We start from the raw sequence: 25,434 nt of genomic DNA, 5'->3' as shown, positions 1-25,434 counted from the left end.
TTGTTTTGAACATAATTTAACAGTTTTGAAAACAGTATGTAAGCATGTGCAAATTGGCCTGTATGTATAAAGAGTTTTGGCAGTTGTTGTGTCTGAGTGAGAAAAGAATTCATGAAATTTGAGAGATGTAGTTATTGAATGCATTTTGTGCCAAAGCAATGATAATTGATTCTCAGTTTACCCCACATAGACTTCTGTTGTGCTCACTGTGTGAAGAGTTTTGCAAAAGTGACCTAAGTATTGAGAAATGTGTCCTAGCGTCTGTAAAAAAACTGTAATGCTGAACATAGGTATTGATACATTGTGACTTTGTAATACTATAATTATTTATGTCCTCAGAAAACTTGGTGATCAATGGTCTGTGGAGCCAGATGTGGTGGAGGACATCGAGACATTAGATGTGTAATGTATGGCCAGGCTCGCGAAAAATCTGTGAACAACGTGCGCAGCATCATGCTGAAAAGAATGATTGGAGAGGATGAGACGCTTACCACCAGATCCAAGGTGGATCTGTCCGGGCTCCCGCCCTGCAGAGACAACCTGGTCCCACACATCAACTGTGTCAACCAACAAGAGAGCAGCCACACCAATATTCTGGTGTCCCAAGCCCCATGATCTTGGCCAAGGCTGGGAAAAGACTAAGAAAAGACTGAAGAGGGTACTCTGGAACCAGTGCGGTCTTGTGGACCTATCCTCCCCACTTCACTCACTGGCTTGCTGGAGGAAACAGTCGAGGAGATGGATGGAGATGGTGAAGACGACAAGGAGCTAGAGATCGATTATGAAGACCTGGGCTGTTTCTCAATTCCAAGAACGCAAAGAACGGACTTGCGTCCTTGTGGAGATTGAACTTGCCAGGCGACCTCGGAAGAACAAACTCAGAAGGTCGCGAGAACACAGAACGCACTTATGAGAATTGAGATGTGTGCGATCTTCCTGTTGGTCACCTGACCTCCGCCATTGTTTTGCCTCAATGACTTCTGGGGCGTAAAGCGATTTCAGCGCGCAAGTCTGCACTCGATGCATCCTCTATATCAAGAACACATCCGGGTATTTTCATGCGTCCTCTGTACTTGCGTTCTTGAGAATTGGAATGAACTTCGACTGTTAATGATGACGTAGAGCGAGGACACACGGACGCAAGATCGCTGAAGAACGCATATTGAGAAACAGCCCTCCTGTATGATGAATAGACTTCATTGCCCTTGACCTTTTGACCTTTGATTAGAATCACTTTTTTCTATTTCAGTTTATACTAATGGGGATTTGTTATACCCTATATATACACATATTTGACTATATGAGTTGTTTTCTCTTTTGTTTCTATAAATTTAATACCAAAATAACGGTTTGAATAGTAACTCCTTATTATGGAAGATGTTCAGTTGGACCAACATGTGACAATATTTTAAGTAGGGATCATCAACATTTGCTTCTTAGACATCCTAAAGACTGTAAAAATACAAAAGTAAGAAAACATATATCAATAGGGTCCATAGGGGAGAAGTTCCACTGATCCAAGGTCACAGATTTTTTTTATTATTTGTGTTTATTTGAGTTTTAATGCACCATACATCATCTAATCATGACACTCCTCATATCTATCAATTCCTTATGCAAAGATTAAGAGAAAATGGGGTGGATTGTGTCTGTAGGATGTATTGTTCAGATTCTATGTAGATTTAAAGTTTATATTTTTCACAGCCGAATATCAAGCACGGTCACAAAAGATGGTACAAAAAATCACACATGGGACAATAATTTGCATGGGGAACATCAAAATTCCTTTACTAGACACCTTAAGGATTACAAAAAACTAGGTTAAAAAATATACCTTTCGGGTGCAGGTGAACCCCCCCTTCCTACCAGACTATATCTAAATCTCGAAGATCGGATCAGATCGGATCGAATCAAATCGAACAATGATAATCGATTTAAGATCTTGAGAATCGAATCGATTCTTGAAATTTGAATCGAAACCTAGCCCTAATAGAAAGTTTATCATTCACATGTCACATGTGTTTCTCAACCTTGCGAACGTTGACATTCAATCATGTTTCATTTATTCTTTTCTATTTTCATATGCTTATAATTTCTTGATTTGTTCTTATTTTCTTTTTATTTCCATTTTGCTGATCCGAAAATTATTCGATCCATGACTCAAAAAAAAAAGTTAACTATACAGTAAAATGATGTTAAGAGTAGGTATTGAGGTCCACCCTATTTTACAGAGGTTTACCCTGTTTAATTAAAATTTCCGGCCTCTCCCCTGCCACAATCATGTGTTTGTTGGTTGGGCCCCACCATTAAGTCCCAATACAATTGAAGGCGGGATGCACGATTTCTGAGAAACACTTTGGAAAAGGGAGTCCAAAAGGAGAACCAAAACAATTGTAGCCAATCAGCAGTAAGGGGAGTGTCTACTAACCAACATCGTTGCCTGGGTTGCGTATGTGTGAGCCGGGTAGGGGCATGTTTGTTAAGGTGATTTCAAATATCAACATTTGCTTTCAGAGACAGAGCCGGCGCCAGACCATAACTGACAGGGGGCACGTGTCTTCCAACGGGGGGCACGCAATTAGCAACAATAACTTGCAAAAACAAGGCATTAAAACAACAAATACAGTGCAAGCACACACTAATACAACTCTTACAGACTGTCAGCTCATTTCCCGTATAACGTGCAGAAGATCACAAACTGCGCAAAAGTTAAACTATTTTGAACTTTTGTTCGCTGCGCTTGCGCTTGCTCGACGCAACAACAAACCACCCTCGCGCGGCACAAGCCATTGAAATGAATGGTTTCATAGCGCAGCCCAGCGCACACCGTGTAGGAGCCATATTTATGTTTTTCCTTTTAGTTAATATAAGTAGTTATTAATTTAATTTTTCTTCAATATTTGATTTAGAACAATTTAATGTTTTGAGTATGCCTTCCCTCTAGAGGCAATGGGGTTGCATCTATAAAAGGAGTGTCAAGCCAAGACCACAGGAAAGGTTCCGGTGCTTGAGCCTACTATCATTGACCGTCAATTACGTCAACAGCAACTACGTCAGCGTGAGCGTGACAGGTGCAACGCGAACACGCTGAATGAACTCAACTCAGCAAAACAAAGAGACTATAATTTATGCTTTAAGTTACTTTTCTTTTCTTTAACAAATAAATATCATCAACATTCAAGGACCATGTTGTTCAGACAATCTTTTACGCGTCAAAGAAACCCAAGCACCGGTATTCCCTAGAAGTGGTGAGACAAAAAATTAGAAGTGTCATAGGAACAAACACACAGAGTTTGCCACTACACACCGCGTCCTAAGTAAATGCCGTTATGAAAGCCACTTTACCATAATCATGTCGCAATGCTGTTAACGGTCTATAGCCACACTTCACATTTAAGCTTACGTAAATTAAAACAATGCTAACTTACCTTTAAAAAAGCTGAAGCCGGCGTGTACGAACATTAAACTTACTTAAAACAGTGTCCTGTAGATTTGAAAATTACACCTCGACCTCTAATCTCCGAGTTTGAGCCAGTCTGTGTTTGCATGAAGTCAGACGGAGCAGGCGGTGCTGGTTCGTTCTAAATGTTCTAATATCCATATTTTACACGATCCATAAAATGCCGCGAAAAAACACGTTGCTTGTATCAAGTCACAAATATGCTAAAGCCTAATGACGCATGAGACCCGGCATGGCCCGCGAATGCCCCTCCTTAATGCCGGCCCTGTTCAGAGATTGTGCACCCCACCTTTAAAGCGTAACTAAACCCCTGGTCAGAGCCTGACTCCGCCCACTGGCAATATTTGAAAAATTCAAGAAAAGTGGGCAGATCCCAACGGAGATAGAGGGGACGAACTAAGCTCGTACCAAGTGTGTGGTGAGATCGTGACAAGGGCGTGGTGAGCTTGAATCTGCTTACGCCACGAGTCATTTTTTGGACTCAACATCCAATAGGAAAATTCAACTGCAGTAGCCACCGTTCAACCTGAAGAGGGCAGCACTCAGACGTTTTTACACCATATATTGCAGTATTGAAACACTTTATATCCAAATGTCAAAAAAACTTATTAAAATCAATGAACAGCTCTAATAAAGCATCATTCTTACAGATCATTAACTAAAAAAAGTTGGTTTAGGGTTTAGTTACTCTTTAAGTAGCATCAATTATGTTTATTATTTTAGAACCACAGTCAATGACATCTAAACACTCAAACCAAATCATCAACACCTTATAGGTTTACTTTCATCCAGACACAAAGTGTCACTACACATTGATTTCCTTTGCAAATTTGTTATAACCTTACAGCATCACTGTATGATAACACATTGAACATAAATACTGACTACTGTGCTCTGTGTGACATTTGTGAGATCTGAAAGCTTTATTATAAGAAACATTATACTTACTCAGCAGATCTGCATTCTTTAACCACAAGCAGAAGCTTCTGCAGAACTTCATCTGGTGTGATCTGTTCAAACTCATCCATCTCTGTGACTCTGTATATAAAGATGGTTTGGAAGTGTGATTTATTTATGGATATCATATAACCCTAAAATTTAAACTGAATTCAGTGCTGTTGTAAATAATTGAGTATATTAAGAAAAAACACAAAACATATTGCAACCTCAGATTTGGACAGTTTTCTCAGCAGCACTATATGTATGTAGAGTGTAAAATACGTTGAAATCACTGCCCGTAGCCATGATGAGGCCACTGAGTTCCGGACCGCTGAAAATTTTTCATATAAAGAAATAAAACTTGAAGTTCTCTGAATGACTAATTAGTAATTTTAAACGATTCATATTGGCATCCGCGTATATAATTAAGTTTGTACTGTATAGTTTTGCGTAAACTGACGGAGACTGACAGCTGTAACATGCTGGCGCCTGCGGGGTCAGCATTCGCAAGTGTTGCCAGATCCCATTGTGAAAAATCCTCTTTAGACATAGTGTTTAAGGTTTTATAGACATAGGGGCAGTTTCCCGGACAGGGATTAGCTTAAGCCAGGACTAGACCTGAGTTTAATTGGGAAATATAACTAGTTTTAAGAAACATACAGTACTAAAAACATTATTATGTGCATTTTGAGGCAAAACAAAGGGCACTGATGTATTTTAAGATATGTAAGAGCAGGTTGTGTTCAGTTTGGACAGCTCTTACATTTATTTTAGTCTAGGACTAGTCTAATCCCTGTCCGGGAAACCGCCCCATAGTGTTTAAGGTTTTAGCAATTAATGTGAGAATTTGGGAAATTAATAAAGTGAGATTGTGCTGGTTAGTGTTAGCAATGTCTCTGATTTATTGCTGAAAGACAACGTCTAAACCTATTTTTTCTTTATGGCCCATTTTGTTTGTTTTTGGAACTAATATCTGGCAACACGAGGTGACCAGCACCTAAACCGTGATCAAGTGCCGTCATTCAACATCATTCAGCGTGGGCAGGTTAAGGCTGACATGATAGTACATTCGCTAAGACACATGCAATAATCATCATGAATATGTATGTAATAAACTCTTTTAACACTAAAAATCAGTAGAAAAAAATGCAGTGAAATATGTCAAATATGTATTGGGTATAAATAAAGCGATGTTATTTTATTCAGTTTGAAGTTAGTATTTAACAAAGTCATGCTAATAACATTCATAAGAGCACTAAACAAAGTTCTTGTTTATATAATATTGCTTAAAACGATTAATATAATGCTATAAACAGCATTGTTGCATGAAAATAAATCCATTATGCGCACTGCTGGCCAGACCAAAGTAGGCTGGGTTTTCAATAAATTACTACAGTGTTTATATTTGGGATAAATAGTAGATGAGGAATACAGAGACAGATGTTGCCCATCTCCATTTCACATTACTTTAAGCTGCCTACCTACAACAAGCTACTTGACTTAAAACACACCTGACATGCCAACTTGAATACGTGTTTCCATGACACGGTGTAATGTTTGGAGCTTAATATGTAAGGATTGTAAACGAAGAAAGCATCACACGGTTCCAACATTACTCTTACTTTATTCTTCTTCATCAGTATTTCTGCAGAACATTTTACTCCTGCAGCCTCTAGCAGGCTGGTTCAGTATTGCAGTATATTAACATTAACACAGGACATAACACACGGCTTTCCTTCCGATGTCTCTCAAGGAGTGTAAACTTGTATTATAAAGCTCCAGGAATTCCGAGTATAAGCTTTTCGACATTTCATTTTGATTTTGGCTCTTGTTTGGATGCTCCGTTTCTATAGAGGGTGTGCACATGACGTCACCATCGGTGAGCGGGACTGCGGTTACGCCCACTGAGTGGCAAAAGACAGAGTTGCACCATTTGAGTACAGTGTGACATTGGCGAAAACACTGTGAAAACATGTCGAAATGGGAAAAAGCTGTTGTGCGATAGACTGTACTAACAGAGAACAAGAATTTGGAGCTATCGTTTTACAGACTGCCAAAAAACACTGAAAGGAGAAGTAAATAGAGCATTCATGCCAACGTCCACAGACCACAGGTGGGTTGATAAGTTGCTAGGGTCACTATCAAGCAGAGGTTTTACTGTCTACTTAAAAGTATTTTTCAAGTATTTGTATTTTATTCGTGATTTTCTTTGGAAAACATTTGGAAATACATTTCAAAGCATATTATCATCATTTTTGTTTTATTACATTTCATAAATACACGTGTTTGTTTTACATTTAATATTTAAGTACATTAACATTTTACTCAAGTAAAAGTACACAATTTTAATGTAATTAGGTAATAATATGCAATATTAAAGAATACACAGTATGATTCTCTGCTTTACAATGTAGTGAAGTAAACATTTTCCATATACAAACAGTTAAATAAAGCACAGATGCTTGGAAAATGTAACTAAGGTAACAAAGGATTGTCCACCCCTGCTATCAAGTCCAACTAAATTTAATTTAAGCTGATAATAGTCAGTTTAACTTGCATTTTCGCAGCAGCCCCGGCCCCCTATGAAAACCAGCCATTTTGTTGCACCTTTTGCCACTCAACCGGGCGAGCTCTCGGAGGTCACATGGAAAAGTGACGTCAATGCATACCCTCTATTGGCCGGGCGGGTAATCGTCACAGTAGTGTTGTAGTTCTAGAGACCACTTTTTAAATGTCTTGTTCTTGTATTGGAATCGACCGCATTTATACTCGGTCTCAGACAAAGAGGACTCAGAATTTTATTTCAAGACCGGTCAACAGCACAACTGATGGCACATCACAAATTTATTTTTTATCATAAATTTTATGCAGTTTATTCAGATTTGGCATATGATATTGGTATTGTTTAAGCATTGTTTTTTCCCTCTGCAATGCCTTTGATTATTTATCAACTTCTCTGATGGCACACACACACACACACACACACACACACACACACACACAAGAAGTGCCTAATCATATGCATATTCCACATTTTATCATAAGTGTTTTAATGCAGTGACTTGCACTGGTCTTGATCTTGACTTGGTCTCGGCCTGTCTTGGTCTTGACCCTTTAAAGTCTTGGTCTTGTTTCGGTCTCTGCCTGTCTTGGTCTTGGTTATGACTTGGTCTTGGTTTAGGTGGTCTTGACTACAACACTACTTCACAGAACGCAGCGCAAAAGTTAAACTATTTTGAACTTTGCCCAGCTTTGCTCGATGCAACAACAAATCAGCCTTGCGTGGCGCAAGCCATTGAAATGAATGGGTTTCGCAGCGCACAAGCGTCCTACGTGAAGACAGCATTAAAGCAACACTATGTCGTTTTTTTACCTTTAAATAATGGCTCTAAAATTATTTCAGTGATAGAACAACATTTAACTGGACAAATTGTACTGTGGCTGCAACCTGAGCAGCCTCCTAGCTGCTACAAGCACACTCTGAAAGTGGTGGTGGAGGGTAGGAAACACAGCCCCGCCCCTCCCCCTGCCTCCAGAAGAGTGTCTGATACCAGGAACTGTTGCGCTTTTCAACCACATGGGGGAGCTGTAAATCATTTTTACATGGAAACTACATAGTGTTGCTTTAAAGTAACAGCTTGAGGTGAAGCCAGCGTAGAGTTCGAGCGGACATCTTGTTAAGCCCAACCGGCAGAGGGCATCATTGACTTGCATTCAAATCATGGTGTAAATTCACCTGGTTTACAGCATATGATTTTATGAATGCCAAACACACAATGTGTCTAGTTTGAGAGAATTGAGTCTATTAAGTGTCCACGTAGGGGAGGTAATATTGATAACATGCTTCTAAAGAGAGAACTTTTTTGGATATATACATTAAATACCTTAGCTCCTAGAGGCCTTATTGAAGAATTTGATATTAGACCTTTTTTAGGGTAACATGTTATTTGAATAGTACCTCTGATGCTCTGTTTTTTCGCAGTATTTCTCAGTGGTTAAAAATCATTTATTTAGCTTCATTGATCTTATTATAGTCTCATTTGAATTTTGAATATTTGGTCCTCAGTGTATTATGATGAAAATTGTAATTTAATAACAGATGCTTTTTATGTTGTATAGAGTGGATAAATGGTTTACCACTTTAACCTACATGAATATTGTACGTATAAATTTGGTGTTTTTATTTAATTTTATATATATATATATACACATACATATGAAGTTATGAGTTAAGCAGTTTTTTTCCGAAATCTCGTTTTTTGGTTGTGCATTCCAATTAATATAAATTCAGTTGCAGTTGGTTTGTTTTGATTTAAACCTTCATAACTTAAAAAAATACAGCTAAGTAGCACCATAAAACAAAATAATAACATGATAACATAATAATTAACATGTTTTGACAAAAATGTTAAAAACGGAGTTATCTCGTTTTGCAACTAAACTCTTCATATATATATTTACACAACAGTTCTTTCTGGTTCTCGAATCTGATTGGCTAAAAGGCCCGCAATATTCTACTGACAACGGCACAGCAACCGCCCCACCACTTTGTATCACTCCGCCACCTGCTGTTTTTAATCACTCTCCGTGTGTCTCACCAGTTCACCAGCTCGCGAATCAGTGTGTGAATCCCAATCGGAAGCGTCTATTCCCCCAAAGATCAGCGCTCCTGGATGTTACAATAAACTTAATAGGAGTAACGTCCTGTCACATCGTGTGGACGATCAACACTATGTAAACACTATTTTTTTTCTGGAGTAACATCTCTCACCAGAACGCGAAAACACCACGGAACCGCAGGCAAGCACCACAGCCGTCAAATGCGGACACTGATCATTTATTTTATCGTGACGTGACTATTAAAACACGTTATGAGATATCACCACTGATATATTTATAAGCAGCACGCAAAAAACATCTGTGACACCCGCGAAAAACCGTCCTATAGAACAAAGAACAAAGCCCAATAACAAGCGAGCGCCCGCATCGCGCCAAGATCAAATGTGAAAGCAACGTTATATAAATATAGTTTTATTAACTTTTACTTCGCGCCAAAACAATAACACAATAAGAATAAGAAAACAAGTAAAAGTTTCATCATGACACCAAATCCTGCTGATTTGACCGGGCCAACATCAGAGCCAGGGAATCCCTGTCAGAGATGTAGCCCAGATAGGGCGGTGGTCAGCTGGGCGAGAGAAAACTGATGTCCGCTCATGCTCTGGTTCTCATACCGAATCTTACTAAGCAAACGTTTAAACAGGCGCTATCTTTACTAATCAACTGCAGATTTAGATATAATACAATATATTCTCGACTGAACTAATCTTAAAACCACACTTTGTGACCAAGAAACGGTAATATAAAGAAACGTCTGCTCCGTCCATTGAGTTAATATGAGATTCAAAGCAAGCGAAAGTGTTACCTGTGATTCTGCCCGCCCTCAAATCCGTGGCGGAAGAAAGTAGTTCCCAAACAAAGAGGCTTTTAAAATAACTCAGCCTACGGCCTCGTGCCTCTGGCCTATAATCACAGCCGTGATGATATAGAGCTATATCACACTCCTACTCGAGTGATATTGCTTAAATACACTGTAAAAAAATTCTGTAGAATTTACAGTGTTATTGCAGCTGGGTTGCCGGTAACTTACCCTAGATTTAAATTTATGTTATTTACTGGCAAGATTTTGTTCAAAGTTAAATACATTTTAAATATTAACAAGTCTTTATCTTTACAGAATAAAACTATACAATAACAGCCTCATGCATAGCATTCTGGGAACCAGAAATCATCATCAACCTTTTCTGTTTTTTTCTTCAGATTTTGTTTCCCAGAATATTTTTTTAGTTTTACTCTAGACAAAGACTAGTAAATGTTTGATGTTCATTTAACTTTGAACAAAATGTTGCTAGTAAATAGCATAAATTTAAATCTACGGTAAGTTACCGGAAACCCAGCTGCAATAACACTGTAATTTCTACGGAATTTTTTTACAATGTATATGAGAATTAAGATGTCCATATATTAATACATAGTACATTTATTTAGTATGTTTAGTAATATTTTGTATGTTTTACAAGGGCGTGGTGCAATATATGCTAGATGTAGATTTATATATGTGTATTTTTAATGGTATTATATATGTCTATATGGATATGTTAATTTGTATTTTGTATATTTTAAATGATGAATGTTGTACATATTTAAATGAATTGTGGTATATGTGTGTGGTGTAATCACATGACGCATTGACTATAAAGGGCAACTGTGTTTACTTCCAGTTAGTCTGAGGAAGGGTCGTAGAGACCCGAAACGTCACTCTAATAAACTATGTAAAGGGGAGCTTCTTGGTGTGTGGATTTTTCTTTTGTTACTTACATAATTGTCACGGCTCCTCCCCTGTCTTGCAGGCGTGGTTCTTACTGCAGGCAGCAGAGGGTTGTTGGTAATTGGAGCCACCTGGGCTCAGTGTATTTAAACTGCCACACTAACCATTTTTTTCTCTCTCTCTGCTCCTCCAGGTATGATCCTGTTTGTTTGTTCTTTTGTAGTTTTTACTAGTGATGGGCAGAGCGAGGCTTTGTGAAACACTGAAACAGTTGAATCAATTGTGTCGAGGCTTCGAAACATGGTTCGGAACCGCCTCCACAGTGACACCTAGTGGTCATTCGCACGTATTACCATAGAGCAACCTTGACACGGTTTTAGACGAGCGCTGACAAATTGTATCCCACATGTTGATTGATTCACACAAGTGATCAGGTGGGAGGGTGGATAGTGTACTCGACTCTCATGCAAAAAACACTTAGGATCGAATCCCTGGAAACGCGTTACTATTTCCATCTTCACAATGAAGTTACATATTTTTGTTGTTGTTTTAACATCTGTTTTACAACTACATGAGCTTTTAATAACTATAAGCTGGTCTATTTAATAAATAAATTGAATAGAGATAAATACCACATAAACAAATAAGATATTAATAAAATATATCAAGCCACCATGTCACATATAAATATCTGCTGTGTGTGGAAGGAATTAGCCTACTTCTTTTTTTACAGATAATTTCTCCAGCCTTTAAAAAACTCCTCTCACAAAAACCCACAAGGTCAATATGCGTTTATTTCACTTTTATACAGATGTGCGATTGTGTTGTCTGTTCCGACCGTGCAAATCAAACGCTGATTCGGCAGACCACACCTGATGAAACACCAGTGAAACACTTCGAGGCTTCATTTGGTCATAGTCACGTGACATGGGTGTTTTGAATCGCGCTTCGGATCAGTGTTTCGACACATCTGCGCTTCGGGGTCTCGCAAAGCTTCGGAACGACTGTTTCGCGTCAGCCATCCCTACTTTTTACTTAGTTTTCACTCAGTCATGTTTACACATACAGACTCATGCATCCATGCACTTTACATACATCCTATATTATGACATTTTCACATTTCATTCTTTTGTGTTAAGTTTATAAGTTTTTTTTATAATAAAGAAAATACCTTGTGGCCTATAGCTGTAGTTGTGTCCCCTCATTATCTGCCACAGGCTATGAGTCGGCCTGTGACAAGTGGGGGCTCGTCCATAGCCTAAGTTAAAGTTAGTTGTACTTTAGTATATTTAGGTTAACATATTTTTTTATAGTAGGATTGAAGTTCTAGTTTGTCTTTGGTTTATTATTTGTTTATTTGTATTTTGGCAATAGTTTGGCTTATTTGATTACTGTTTTGTAGTAATTTGGGTTAGTAGTTTTATTAAGTTCAGATTGCCAATTTTTTTGTTTAAGGGGATGCTTGGGTTAGGCCATTAGTTTTGGAGAGAGCAGGGAGAGCCATGTATTTTTTTGTTTAGTTAGCTTTGTAGCTAATTTGGTTAACAACTCACTCTGGGCCTTTGCTGGGTTTGTTGTCCAGGTAGGAGTCCTCTCCTGTTGAGGTTTATCAGCGAGTGTCAATAGGAGGCTTGTGGTGTTTTTTTTTTTAGGTGGCAGTGAACGTGGGTAGAGCTTCCCTTTCCCTTATTTCCCTACATCGGCTCGGGAGCACCTCCGTGGAAGTGGGGGGGGCTGCCAGTTTCTGGTCGTCTTTTCCACTCCACTGGTTTTGTGTGCATAAAACCCCACCACATGTGACTGCACGAAGACTAGGGGTCAGTTAGTTGTTTTTGGAGGATAGTGGGGAGTGGCTCCTGTCCTTAAACCCAGACTGGCAACAGGTGAGTTGAGTTTTGTTTTTGGCATTTGTAATGAGTTGTATTGATTGAGGAAAATGTCTTCCTTTTTGAGTAGTTTTGTTCAGGCTCCTTCAGAGTTAGCCTTAGATTTGTGTACTAAGGAGCAGTTAATTGAGATAGCTGAACATTATCACATTAAAATTGTTGATAAAAAACTTAAAGACACTGTTAAAGTTGCATTAAAGCAAGGTCTTAAGGAAGTAGGTGTTCATTTTGATCAGTCTGCTAGTGGTGAGGGTGCAAGTTTTCAGGGTAGCCCTTCATTAACTTTTGAGCAGCAGAAAGAGCTGTTGCTAATGCAGCTGGAGTTAGCACGATTGCATAATGCTAATAGACCAGCAGTACCACAGTTTGATGTTTCACAGAATCTTCGCTTGTTGCCTACATTTGATGAGTCAGATCCAGATACATACTTTATTTTATTTGAGCGTATTGCAGAAGCTAGAGCTTGGTCAGATTTGGACAGGACTATGTTGTTGCAATGTGTACTTACAGGTAAAGCACGTGAGGCTTTTTTAGCACTGAGTGTGGCTGACAGTAAAGTTTATGCTAAAGTTAAATCAGTAGTTCTGAAGGTCTACGAGCTTGTGCCGGAGGCATATCGTCAACGTTTTCGTTATAGGAAAAAGTTAGATTCACAAACCTATTCTGAGTTTGTTCGTGATCTAATTTCTGCATTTAATCGGTGGTATACAGCTTCTGAAGTTAGCACTTTTGAGGATCTAGCTAACTTAATTGTGTTGGAACAGTTTAAAGATTCTGTGTCGGACCAGGTTGCTACATATATTAATGAACGTAAAGTTAAGTCTCCAAGTGATGCAGCAGTTCTTGCAGATGAGTACAGGTTAACACATAAAAGCTATTTTGAGTCAAATAGTGCTATGTACCATCAAAATAATTTTATTCCTAGGAATAGTAGGTCCTCTTTTTCTGGAGCTTCTTTCCAAAGGCCGCAGCAGAAGGTTGGTTCTGGGGGATATAAACCTTCAGTTGATGATATTTGTCGCTACTGTTTAGTTGAAGGACACTGGAAGAAAGATTGTCCTCTACTTAAATCAAAGCAGTCAGGTCAAATTAAACCTGCAGTGATTGCAGCTCCCGTTACAGCTTCTGACTACCAATGTGAGCTTTTTCAGCCACTAGTTCAGTTTGGTTCTCGGTCTTCTCATGGTGATTTTTCTGCCTTTATTTCAGATGGTGTAGTGTCCCTGGTAGATGGCAGCCAAGATGTTCCAATTAAAATCTTAAGAGACACGGGGGCTTTAGATTCTTTTATTTTAGAATCTGTTTTGCCATTCTCTAAGGAATCTGACACTGGCAGTTGTGTAATGGTATGTGGCATGGGTTTAACTCCATTCTCTTCTCCTTTACATAAAATAACCCTAAAATGTGGTCTGATAGAGGGTAATATAATTGTGGGGGTTAGACCCCAGCTGCCAGTAGAGGGCATCCATATGATTTTGGGGAATGATTTGGCAGGTAGTAAGGTGTGGGCAGTTGGTAAACCAAACATCTTCAAGAAGCAACCTTCAGTGTCCTGTGCAAGTGTAGCTCCTGATTGCAGCAGTGCGTCTCCTGAGGTATTTCCAGTTTGTGTTGTTACCCGCTCTGCCTCTCGTAAGGAGGTTGAGAGTAAGCCAGAAAGTCTTGAGTTGCCAGTTAAACTCCAGATAGAACAATTGATTAGTTCTAGAGATTCATTGGTAGCTGAGCAAAAGGCAGATATTACTTTGACTGACCTGTTTGATAAAGTGGTTCCTGATTTAATGGTGAGGAATAGTGCTCAGTGTTATTTTCTTTTGGATGGGCTGTTGGTCAGAAAATGGGTTTCATACTGTAATCAGGGTCTAGGAGAACCAGTTTTTCAGTTTTTCCTACTACTCTACGAAATAAAGTGTTGCAAACGTCACATGGTGATGTGGCAGGTCATATGGGTGTTTGTAAAACTTATGATCGCATACTCCGTTACTTCTTTTGGCCACGTTTGAAGCGGGATGTAGCTCAGTTTATTAGAACTTGTCATACGTGTCAGTGCACAAGCAAGCCAAACCAGGTTGTAAAGCCAGCACCTTTATATCCAATACCAGCCATAGGGCAACCTTTTGAGCATCTTCTTATTGATTGTGTTGGGAATTTACCACGGTCCAAGTTAGGCCATAGCTACTTGTTAACTGTTATGTGTCAAGCAACTAGATATCCAGCAGCTTTTCCCCTGCGTAACATAACTTCAAAATCAGTAGTTAAAGCAATAACTCAATTTATTTCAACATTTGGGATTCCAAAAATCATTCAGTCAGATCGAGGGTCTAACTTTACATCTCATTTATTTGCTCAGGTTCTCAAACAGCTTAAGGTTAAACACAACAAGTCTACTGCATTCCATGCCCAGAGCCAGGGAGCTTTGGAACGTTTTCATCAAACGTTAAAGTCCTTGCTTCATGCATACTGTACAGAATTGTCTGCAGATTGGGAGGAGGGGTTACCCTGGCTGTTACTGGCTGCTCGTGAGGTGGTGCAGGAAAGCACAGGGTTTAGCCCTAATGACTTGGTGTTTGGTCACAAGGTTCGTGGGCCGTTAGCGGTACTACAGGATGGTGGTTTGCCTGAGGAACCACCTCGGAGCCTTATTGACTATGTAAATGGTTTTCGGATGAAGTTGTATAAGGCTGGTGAACTGGCGAAAGAAAAACTAGAATGTGCTCAGAAGAAAATGAAACAGAAATATGACAGACAGGCTGAGCTGCGTGAGTTTAGTCCTGGTGATCGTGTACTTGCTCTTTTGCCTCTGGTAAGTTCACCTTTTCAGGCAAAGTACTATGGTCCTTTTACAGTGTTGCGCAAAGTTTCAGATTTGAACTATCTTATTGAAACCCCTGGTCATAGGAAGTCCTCTAAATTGTGCCATGTGAACTTGTTAAAATGTTATTATTCCCGTGATTTGAGCAAAGTGGAAGGTACTCTAGCAGTGAGGTCAGCGTTGACTGCTGCTTCAGTCACTGCATCTTATGGCATTAACTTTGTGGAGGGTGGAGAAGAAGAGGTAGTTAGGGTTTCGGATGAGGTCCTACAGGGTCGGTTGAAAAACTCCCAGACTTTGCAAAACCTTGATGTTTTGATAGACCATTTAGACTCTGAGAAACGTGAGGAATTGTTATCTCTTATTAGAAGCTACCTCGTTTTGTTTTCTGACACTCCATCTCAAACCCATTTAATTGAGCATGACATAGACATTGGAGATGCTAAGCCTATCAAACAGAGATTCTATCGAGTATCTGAGGAGAAGAGACAGCAATTGGAAACCGAGGTGCGGTATATGTTGGACAATGGTATTGCTGAGCCATGTTCTTCAAATTGGGCTTCACCCTGTATTCTGGTCAAAAAGTCTGATTCCACTTTTAGACCCTGCACTGATTATAGAAAGGTAAATAATGTCACTAAGGCAGACCTTTACCCTCTTCCAAGGATGGAGGACTGTATTGATCAAGTTGGGGCAGCAAAGTATGTTAGCAAATTTGATCTTTTAAAGGGATATTGGCAAATACCCCTTACCAAAATGGCTCGTGAGATTGCTGCCTTTATCACTCCATCTGGATTGTTCTCTTACACAGTGATGCCTTTCGGCTTACGAAATGCTCCAGCCACTTTCCAGAGGCTGATGAATCAGGTGGTCTCAGGTCTGAAAGGGTGTGCTGTGTATCTGGATAATGTGGTCGTCTACTCAGACTCCTGGGAGGACCATGTCCAGAGAGTTCAAGCCCTGTTTGAAAGACTGGTGTGGGCCAGGTTAACTGTTAATTTGGCAAAGTGTGAGTTTGCCAAAGCTACTGTTACATACCTAGGCAAGGTTGTTGGCCAGGGTTTTGTTTGTCCTGTGGAAGCCAAGGTTCAGGCTGTGAAGCAGTTTCCACAGCCTTCTTCAAAGAAAGAATTGATGCGCTTCCTGGGAATGGTGGGGTACTACCGTGCTTTTTGTAAGAATTTTTCTGTAGTAGTGGCCCCATTGACCAATCTATTAAAGGCCAAGGCTGCATTTATCTGGTCCACCCAGTGTCAAGAGGCATTTGATGCAGTTAAGGTTCTTTTGTGTTCGGCACCCGTGTTGGCAGCACCACATTTTGGGAAACCTTTCAAATTGCAGGTAGACGCCAGTCAAATAGGTGCTGGGGCTGTGCTTTTCCAGGAAAATGAGGACAATGTTGAGTGTCCAGTTAGTTTCTTTTCCAGGAAATTTAATAAGTACCAGAAAAACTACTCTGTAATTGAAAAGGAGGCGTTAGGACTCATTTGGGCTCTACAGCACTTTGAAGTCTATGTTGGTTCAGGTTTGACTCCTTTAACGGTGTTTACTGATCATAACCCACTCATTTTTCTGAAGTCCCTGCAAAATCCCAACCAGCGCTTGATGCGGTGGGCTTTGTTCTTACAACCATTTAACCTTGATATTAGACACATTAGTGGTAAGGATAATATCATTGCAGATGCCTTGTCTCGAGCTCCTTTAACCTAGTTTGTATCTCTTCCCTCTGTTGACCCCTGCTTGCTGTCTTTTCCTTTCTCTTGAATTGCTCCCTAGGTGCCAGGGCTGCTGAGTTGGAGGAGTGGACACTCAGTTGGGGGACACAGGGAAACCACTAGGAGCCGGGACTTGTTTGTTTTTTTTTGTTTTTTTGGGCTGAGGGTGGGACCCTCATTTTAAGGAGGGGGGTGTCACGGCTCCTCCCCTGTCTTGCAGGCGTGGTTCTTACTGCAGGCAGCAGAGGGTTGTTGGTAATTGGAGCCACCTGGGCTCAGTGTATTTAACGATTCTGTGTCGGACCAGGTTGCTACATATATTAATGAACGTAAAGTTAAGTCTCCAAGTGATGCAGCAGTTCTTGCAGATGAGTACAGGTTAACACATAAAAGCTATTTTGAGTCAAATAGTGCTATGTACCATCAAAATAATTTTATTCCTAGGAATAGTAGGTCCTCTTTTTCTGGAGCTTCTTTCCAAAGGCCGCTGCCACACTAACCATTTTTTTCTCTCTCTCTGCTCCTCCAGGTATGATCCTGTTTGTTTGTTCTTTTGTAGTTTTTACTTAGTTTTCACTCAGTCATGTTTACACATACAGACTCATGCATCCATGCACTTTACATACATCCTATATTATGACATTTTCACATTTCATTCTTTTGTGTTAAGTTTATAAGTTTTGTTTATAATAAAGAAAATACCTTGTGGCCTATACCTGTAGTTGTGTCCCCTCATTATCTGCCACAGGCTATGAGTCGGCCTGTGACATAATTTATTGGATCCTGCACCCGTATTTAATTTGGATGTGCGTGATTCTACTATTTTGCCTTACAGCGTATCAGTTGAGATGGTTCTCACTGCAGAACACAACACCCACGGGGCGGGGTTGGATCTAGCTCCAACTCCTCCACTATATATAGTTTGTTCCACCAAATGAACCAGTATATTTGCGTTGTTGCAGCCCGCAATTAGTTGCAACCTGTGGTCGTCAACGTTTGCTCTTATCAATTTAAGTGTACGTTTGATTAATAATATAGTCGAGAAAGATTCATAATTTAGAAAGTATCACAGTTAGGTGTAACACGTTCCCGACAGTGTGATATCACTGAAGGGATTTTTTTGTACATTATCCCACTTATTACACAGCTATTCCTATAAGAGTAATATATATATATATATATATATATATATATATATATATTTTTTTTTTTTTTTTTTTTTTAAAGTAAACCATCTACGAAGGAAACCTGTTTCCAAATGGCTGTAAGCAAAGATGCGTTAAAACAAGTTCAAAGTCCATACAAGATAAACATTCAATTCATTCATTTCTAAATAACATGCCATAGCCTATTTATTTTAATAATTATGCATTTTTATACTGTATTCATTCATATGTCTTAAACTGCATGTGGTAAGATTACTCGTAGTAGGCTTATACCGAAATGTTTTACTCCAAAACATTATAGCAAAAAACTTACATTTCACCCTAAAGGCACTACTTTTATTGTAGTCATAAGTAAAGTTTGTTTTTATGTCAAAAGAATAAATTTAGTTACGACTTAATGCGGAAATGGTAAGGCAGCAACACGTGTATGACATGTCTTGTGGTAAAACTGCCGACCAATGGGATCTCTGGATCTGGATCCAACCCAGCCCCCTGGATGTCGTGCTCTGCAGCGAGGCGCTACTGTATCAGTCACACAAGATTAATTTTTAGGATATGCAAGTAAATTAATTGTTACTTCTGGTGTTATTTGCAATGTTTATGTTTTAATCGGGCAGGAAATTATAAAACAAATGTTAAGGTGAGTGTGTCTGCTGCATTCTGTTAATGACACAGGTATAAATAAAGATTTTTGACTTCGAAGTGCCACTCAGATGAAACTTCTAAGCTTCCTAATATTGTTAAGGTGTCCCCAACAACAGGTTTAAATGCATGCAAGGTCAAAAAACACTGTAATTTTCGAAAAATATAAATTTTATATTACCCCATTTACCCCAAATTGCCAACTCTACAAGATCCAGTAATTTTTTGTTGGTGGAAAAAATTGTTGTATGTGTTCCTTCCTTGGCCTTATTTCAGCAAATGTATTTTTTAATTTTTACTAACCACGCATAAACATCATTTACTTCTCTGAAAAAATTTTAAGTATTGTGAAAATATTTTAGAATATTATGATTTTTCTTTATAATGTTTTAAGAGTATAGTGATTGTATGTCAGTGTTACTTACTGATCTGATCTGATTCCTGCAGACGGATTATTTGGAAGGAATGGCTGAGCTGTAGGCTGTGGTGTAATACATTCCTTCAGATTAAACACCTTCATGTTCTGTTCTGAGGTCAGCAGCACAAAAATTAATGCTGACCATTGCGATGGGGAGAGGTTCACTTTTATTATTTCACCAGATTTAAGATATTCTTGAATTTTCTCTGTGAGTGAATGATCTCCCAGTTCATTCAGACAGTGAAAGAGATTGATGGATTTCTCTGGAGAAGGATCAGACCAGATCCTCATCTGGATAAATATAACTGTTTCCTCTTTTTTGAAAGAGAGGCTTCCTGTTTGTAGATGATGTAAGAGATTCTGATTGGACTCCACTGAGAGACCCAAAAGAAAACGGAGAAAAAGATCCAGATGTCCATTTTTACTCTCTAAAGCTGCATCGACAGCTCTCTGATGCAGGTAAGATAATGCGAACTGGTCTCTCATCACCCAACGGGATTTGCTAATTTCATCAAACACATTTATGCTGTAGTTTATAAAAGAGAGGTGCACATACAGAGCAGCAATATGTTCTTGAATGGTGAGATGAACAAAACTGTAAACTTTCCTCTGACACAAACCAAACTCCTCTCTGAAGATCTGAGTACACAATCCTGAGTACACTGATGCTTCTGCTACATCAATGCCACAATCTCTCAAGTCTTCATCATAGAAGATCAGATTGCCTTTTACAAGCTGCTCATAAGCCAGTTTACCCAGTTTAAAGATCAAGTCTTCATCTGTCACTTTTTTCTCATAGTCCTTCTGATGTGTGATGTTTGTCTGAATGATCAGGAAGTGTGTGTACATTTGAGTGAGAGTCTTGGGGATCTCTCTTCTCTCTGCTTCACTCAATATTCTCTCTAGAACAGTGACTGAAATCCAGCAGAAGACTGGGATGTGACACATGATGTAGAGACTCCTGGATGACTTCAGGTGTGAGATGATTTGATCAGACAGACTCTCATCACAGATTCTCTTCCTGAAGTATTCCTCCTTCTGTGGATCACTGAAGCCTCGTACCTCTGTGACTCGATCAACACACTCAGAGGGGATGAGATCAGCTGCTGCTGGTCTGGAGGTGATCCAGATGAGAGCAGAGGGACACAGATTCCCCTTGATGAGTTTTGTCAGCATCACGTCCACTGAGGTTGATTCATTTACATCACACAACCTCACACTGCTGTGAAAATCCAGAGACAGACGACACTCATCCAAACCATCAAAGATGAACAACACTTTATATTTATCACTGAAGATTTCCATTTCTTTTGTCTCTGGGAAGAAAAGATGAAGAAGATCTAAAAGACTGAGTGTTTTGTCCTTCATCAAATTGATCTCTCTGAAAGGAAGTGGAAATATGAGGTGGACGTCCTGATTCTCTTTCTCTTCAGCCCAGTCCAGAATGAACTTCTGTACAGAGACTGTTTTTCCAATGCCAGCGACTCCCTTTGTCAGCACACTTCTGATGTGTTTGTGTTGTTCAGGTAAAGGTTTAAAGATGTCATTACATTTGATTGGTGTCTCCTCTGTTGTTGTTCTTCTGGATTGTGTCTCAATCTGTCTCACCTCATGTTCATTACTGATCTCTCCACTTTCACTCTCTGTGATGTAGAGCTCTGTGTAGATCTCATTCAGTGGTGTTGGGTTTCCCTGCTTTGATATTCCCTCACATAAACACTGATACTTTTTTCTCAGATTTGATTTGAATGTGTTCAGGACTTCAGACTTAGGGCTGTAAATAAAAAATAATTACACCAATTAGATAAGACAATGTAAAAAACTAAATGTTTCTGTAGCATACGGCCCATGTGATAATCACTGCATCACTTAAAAATCCCACCATTTACCTGAATCCAGGATCTATGTTGTAATTAAAGACCCATTGTGGACTCTCAGACTTGTCAGGTTCTGTTATGATTGGTCCGGCTGAGTGAATTATCCTTAAAAAATAAAAACAATTAAGATACTGGTGGAATGATTTTCATTACATAAATAATTATACAGTTTTTGCACAGTTCTGAATGCACTGTTCAACAACAAAAAACGTACTAAAGAGGACAATTATTAAAAATTGTAGGAATGGCAGAAAAACAAAGCATTCCAGACACCTCCCAACTTCTACATTTGGACTGGATTTTAGTGAGTTAACATAAACAGGTGTCCAGTTCGGTCAGATAAAACAACTGACCAACATCTTTTATGGCTGACCTCCGTGCCAAATCGGAGAAGAAGAGGACATTTTGATTGGCCCACACCATTTATGCTTATTATCCTTTCAAACACCCCTTCACCATCTCATTAAGGCAGGCCGATCGTCCAAAGTGGACTTAAAACCATCACCCATTGACTTTATACTTGCTAGCATTCTGAATTACATGTTTATGTTATGAAACTGTTCAAATAATCACAGTTATTAACAAATGAATGAATGCATGTTTGATATGGTAACATTTTGCTATCATGTTTATACTTTTTACATTTAGGATAATGCCAATGGTATTTCAGAAAGGGTTTGGTAAGTGCATAGATAAAATTCTAAAGACAAAGTTAAACTCTGTACTTTATGCTATGCAAATGAGTTCCTCACAGTGAAGAGGGGTACGCCACCTTCTGTGGGCTTCCTCTGACATACACAGCCAATCAGTTTTACCTGGTTAAATAAAGGAATTTGTAACGTTATACATTTCTGCAGCAGTTTTAAACCATATAATGACTTATTGAGTTTACACACTAAGGGGCGGTTTCCCGGACAGGGATTAGACTAGTCCAAGACTAAAATAAATGTAAGGGCTGTCCAAACTGTAAGATTCTTCTGTACAGCCACCTGCATTAATGCTCGGACAGAGGTCATGTTGGCTATCGGTAAAAAAGTATCTTTATAGTCAATTCCTTCCAATTGACCATAACCCTTTGCAACATATCTGGCATTACAAGTCTTTCAATGCATATACCCAACGACCTCCCACTGTTTGTTTGCCTCTTGGCAGCGGCGTCAGAGTGAAAGTCTCATTTTCTGTCAAAGAGTTCATCTCCTCTTTCATCGCATCAGACCACAATTTTGACTTCTTAGAGTCCATGGCATCTCTAAATGTTTAGGTACATCATAAGCATCTCTGTAGAAATAATCTACATTTTCATTTTCATTGTTACACTTAGCTTTACACCGGTATTCATTAAGGTAGGTATTTTGGAGCATTTCTCTGTCTTGTAGGATACCTTCTTTCTTCCTGTTCACTCTGAATACTATCTGTCTGGGTTGGACCATCCTCAGTACTGGACTCTTTACTCTCCTTAGGCTGTCCATGACCTTGTTTGACTATCTTTGGTGATGCATCTCCATAACTCTCAATGTCGTCTCCCATATTGCAATCTGTCCGAGTCTGGCTATATGCGCTGCCTTTGGAGATTAATTTTACCAGCCTATGTTTTAGGATATTTCCTGTCTCGATAATAATATACATTATATGCTGGACTATATTTATCATATAAAAAATCCCCTTTTCACATCTAGAATCCAGCTTCTTCTTATCCTGCTTATATATGTAGCATTCAGAGCCGAATATCTTCATGTTAGATAGGTTAGGTGTTTTTCTGTCACCTGTTGCGGATTTGAGCTGCTGTCTGTACAGTATTATGTCCATAATTGCTTTGGGAGGTTACTCTCCAATAGCATGCATCGTGACATCTCAAATAAGGTCCTCCAACCTCTTTTTGCAGTTCCATTTTGATGAGGTGAGTAGGGTGCACTGGTCTCATTCCTTATCCCGTTACTCCTAATTAAGGACTGAAATTCCTGCCCGGGAAATTCTGTACCGTTATCAGATCTTATACACTTTATCTTTCCATATGGAGCTACTTCTGCTATGAATATTTCTGTAGCTTTTGTCGTGTCACTCTTTGCTTTGATAAAGTATGGAAAAATCATCCCACTGTAGTCATCGGTAAATGCTATCGCATACCTGTATCCATCTTTATCTGCTGGCTCTATAGGGCCGCATAGGTCTGTGTGTACTAGCTCTAGTACGGTTGTAGCTTTAGTATCTGCCTGTCTGTTTCGACTTTGTGTAAATTTGCCCTGTGTGCATATTTCACACTTTTGATTGGACTAATCATGTTTCCCTTTTATCGTCATCCCTTAAACTACCTTTTCTAATTTAGCAACATTATCAAAGTTACAATGAACAAGTATCCTATGCCATGTTTGTATGTCATGACAATCACACACGTCTCCCGTCATCTTAGCCATCCTGCTCACCTTGGTTCCGTCGGCAAGCCTGATCATGTGATTCTCGGGCCTGAAGCTTTCGTCAACTGTTTTGAACTTTGTGGCGTCGTTGATCATGTGAGTTGTGGCGCCGCAGTCGACCATGAAAATCTTCTTGTTTCCACTTTGAATAGGACAGTCACTCATCTTGAAGAAACAGAAAGATGTAGGCTCTGCCTCTGTCTCTCCATCTGCTTTCTTCATGTGGTTACGGCCTCGTCCTCAACTGCGTCCCTTTCCACGCTGTGGTGTGTCCCATTTTCAGTCATCTCTTCTCGCCTGGAATGTCCTGGCCACGTGTCCCTTTTTACCGCAGGTGTAACACTCGACATCAGTCATATCCATTTTCTTTACTCTCCCTCTTTCACGTGACTTTGTTGTCCCGCTAGTTTTCATCACGTTGTCTTCTTCAACATTCACGCCACTTTTCACGTATTTTTCGGTACTCTCGTAACTTCGCAGTTTTGTTTAAATTCGCAGAACGTAACAATGTCATTGGTCTGGGTGATGTGCACGACAAATGGCTTGTAAGAATTCACAGAACGTAACAATGTCATTGGTCTGGGTGATGTGCACGACAAATGGCTTGTAAGAATCAGGTAGCCCCTTTACTACCATGGCTATCTAGTCCATCACTTATTTGCTCGTCTGATCTTCACAATGACGTATATAGTCTCTACTCAAATAATGTAGTCAGTGACTGTTTCATTGCTAGCCTTATGAGTGAGGAAAGTTCACAATACAAACTCACCACGTGTGGTTTGTCTTTTCCGGCGTAGTGTTCACGAAGAATCTCCAGTGCTTTTCTACCATCACGTTTCACGTACCTCTTTATCAACTCTTGTTATCTAGGCATTGTACTAGCTCTTCATATGCCTCTCTGTGCCACAGGATCGCATCTGTTCCCGATCGCTAGAATCCTCTCGGTGTTTCCCGGAGATCAGCATTTTCACTGCACTTCGTGTTCAAGGCTGTTAAACTGAACCTGACTCTTTCCCCATTGCAGCACGGAAACGCCTGACACATGGCCAACGGGCCACCACCGGAACGCTCATTCGACCGCGTAAATATAACAACCAGATCTTTCCTGAAACCATGGCATTGGTCTATTTTATTAGTACCATAGATGTTTCTCAATATTGCATAACTGATTTCTTTAACTTTTATCAGATAATTCTTTGATAATTTGCGTTAAGGTTTTCATCTTATCAGAAACAGAAAACATTCTGCAATAAATTCCACTCAGTCACTTCTAGTTTCTATTCTTTTGTTTTAGTTTCTATCTTTTTCTAGTCTTTAGTATTTTAGTATTAGTTAGTAGTGTTTTTATTTATTCTTGTTTATCTTTTGTAAATAAATTCCATTTTATTATTACTGTGTCTTCCTTGTGTTGATAATACAGTTAAAGGATTCTACAAGCTGGTCCAAATCTCACCAAATCCTTCAGATAAATTAGATGACAAACTCCCTCTAGTTTTCATATTTTCTTATTTGTTGAATGATCTATTTAGATCATTCTTATTGTTGAAGTGAAATTCTATAGCTAAGTAGAGGAGGGAGGGGTCACCTGACACACACACGCACACACACTTGAGGTGAAACCTCTAGTGTCCTGTGTATGGCATACTAACCAGTTGTTGCCTGTGTTAAAATCACTAAACTAATTTGTGCCCATGTCAAAGTCACTTTACAATAAAATGTTTTTTTATCTTTGTGCTGTAAACATGCTCAGTGTCAATAGATTTATTTGATGTCATGGCAA

The 25,434-nt window shown here is 39.3% G+C and overlaps 1 protein-coding gene across 1 annotated transcript in view; it reads right to left on the bottom strand.

The window, feature by feature from the left end:
- The window catches only part of LOC141361706 (protein NLRC3-like), a 69,771-nt gene extending 47,001 nt beyond the window's left edge, over positions 1-22,770 (bottom strand). Inside the window, exons 1-4 of the mRNA XM_073863395.1 lie at positions 22,625-22,770; positions 21,256-21,348; positions 19,374-21,140; positions 4,409-4,498 (exon numbers count right to left, since the gene is read on the bottom strand). Coding sequence (XP_073719496.1) covers positions 4,409-4,498; positions 19,374-21,140; positions 21,256-21,348; positions 22,625-22,770 — 2,096 coding nt within the window. The remainder of the gene's footprint in view (positions 1-4,408; positions 4,499-19,373; positions 21,141-21,255; positions 21,349-22,624) is intronic.
- Positions 22,771-25,434: the final 2,664 nt, after the last annotated feature.

Source organism: Misgurnus anguillicaudatus, chromosome 24 (genome assembly GCF_027580225.2).
Source record: "Misgurnus anguillicaudatus chromosome 24, ASM2758022v2, whole genome shotgun sequence".
Taxonomy (NCBI): Eukaryota; Metazoa; Chordata; class Actinopteri; order Cypriniformes; family Cobitidae; genus Misgurnus; species Misgurnus anguillicaudatus.
This window is presented reverse-complemented; position numbering and strand designations above follow the sequence as displayed.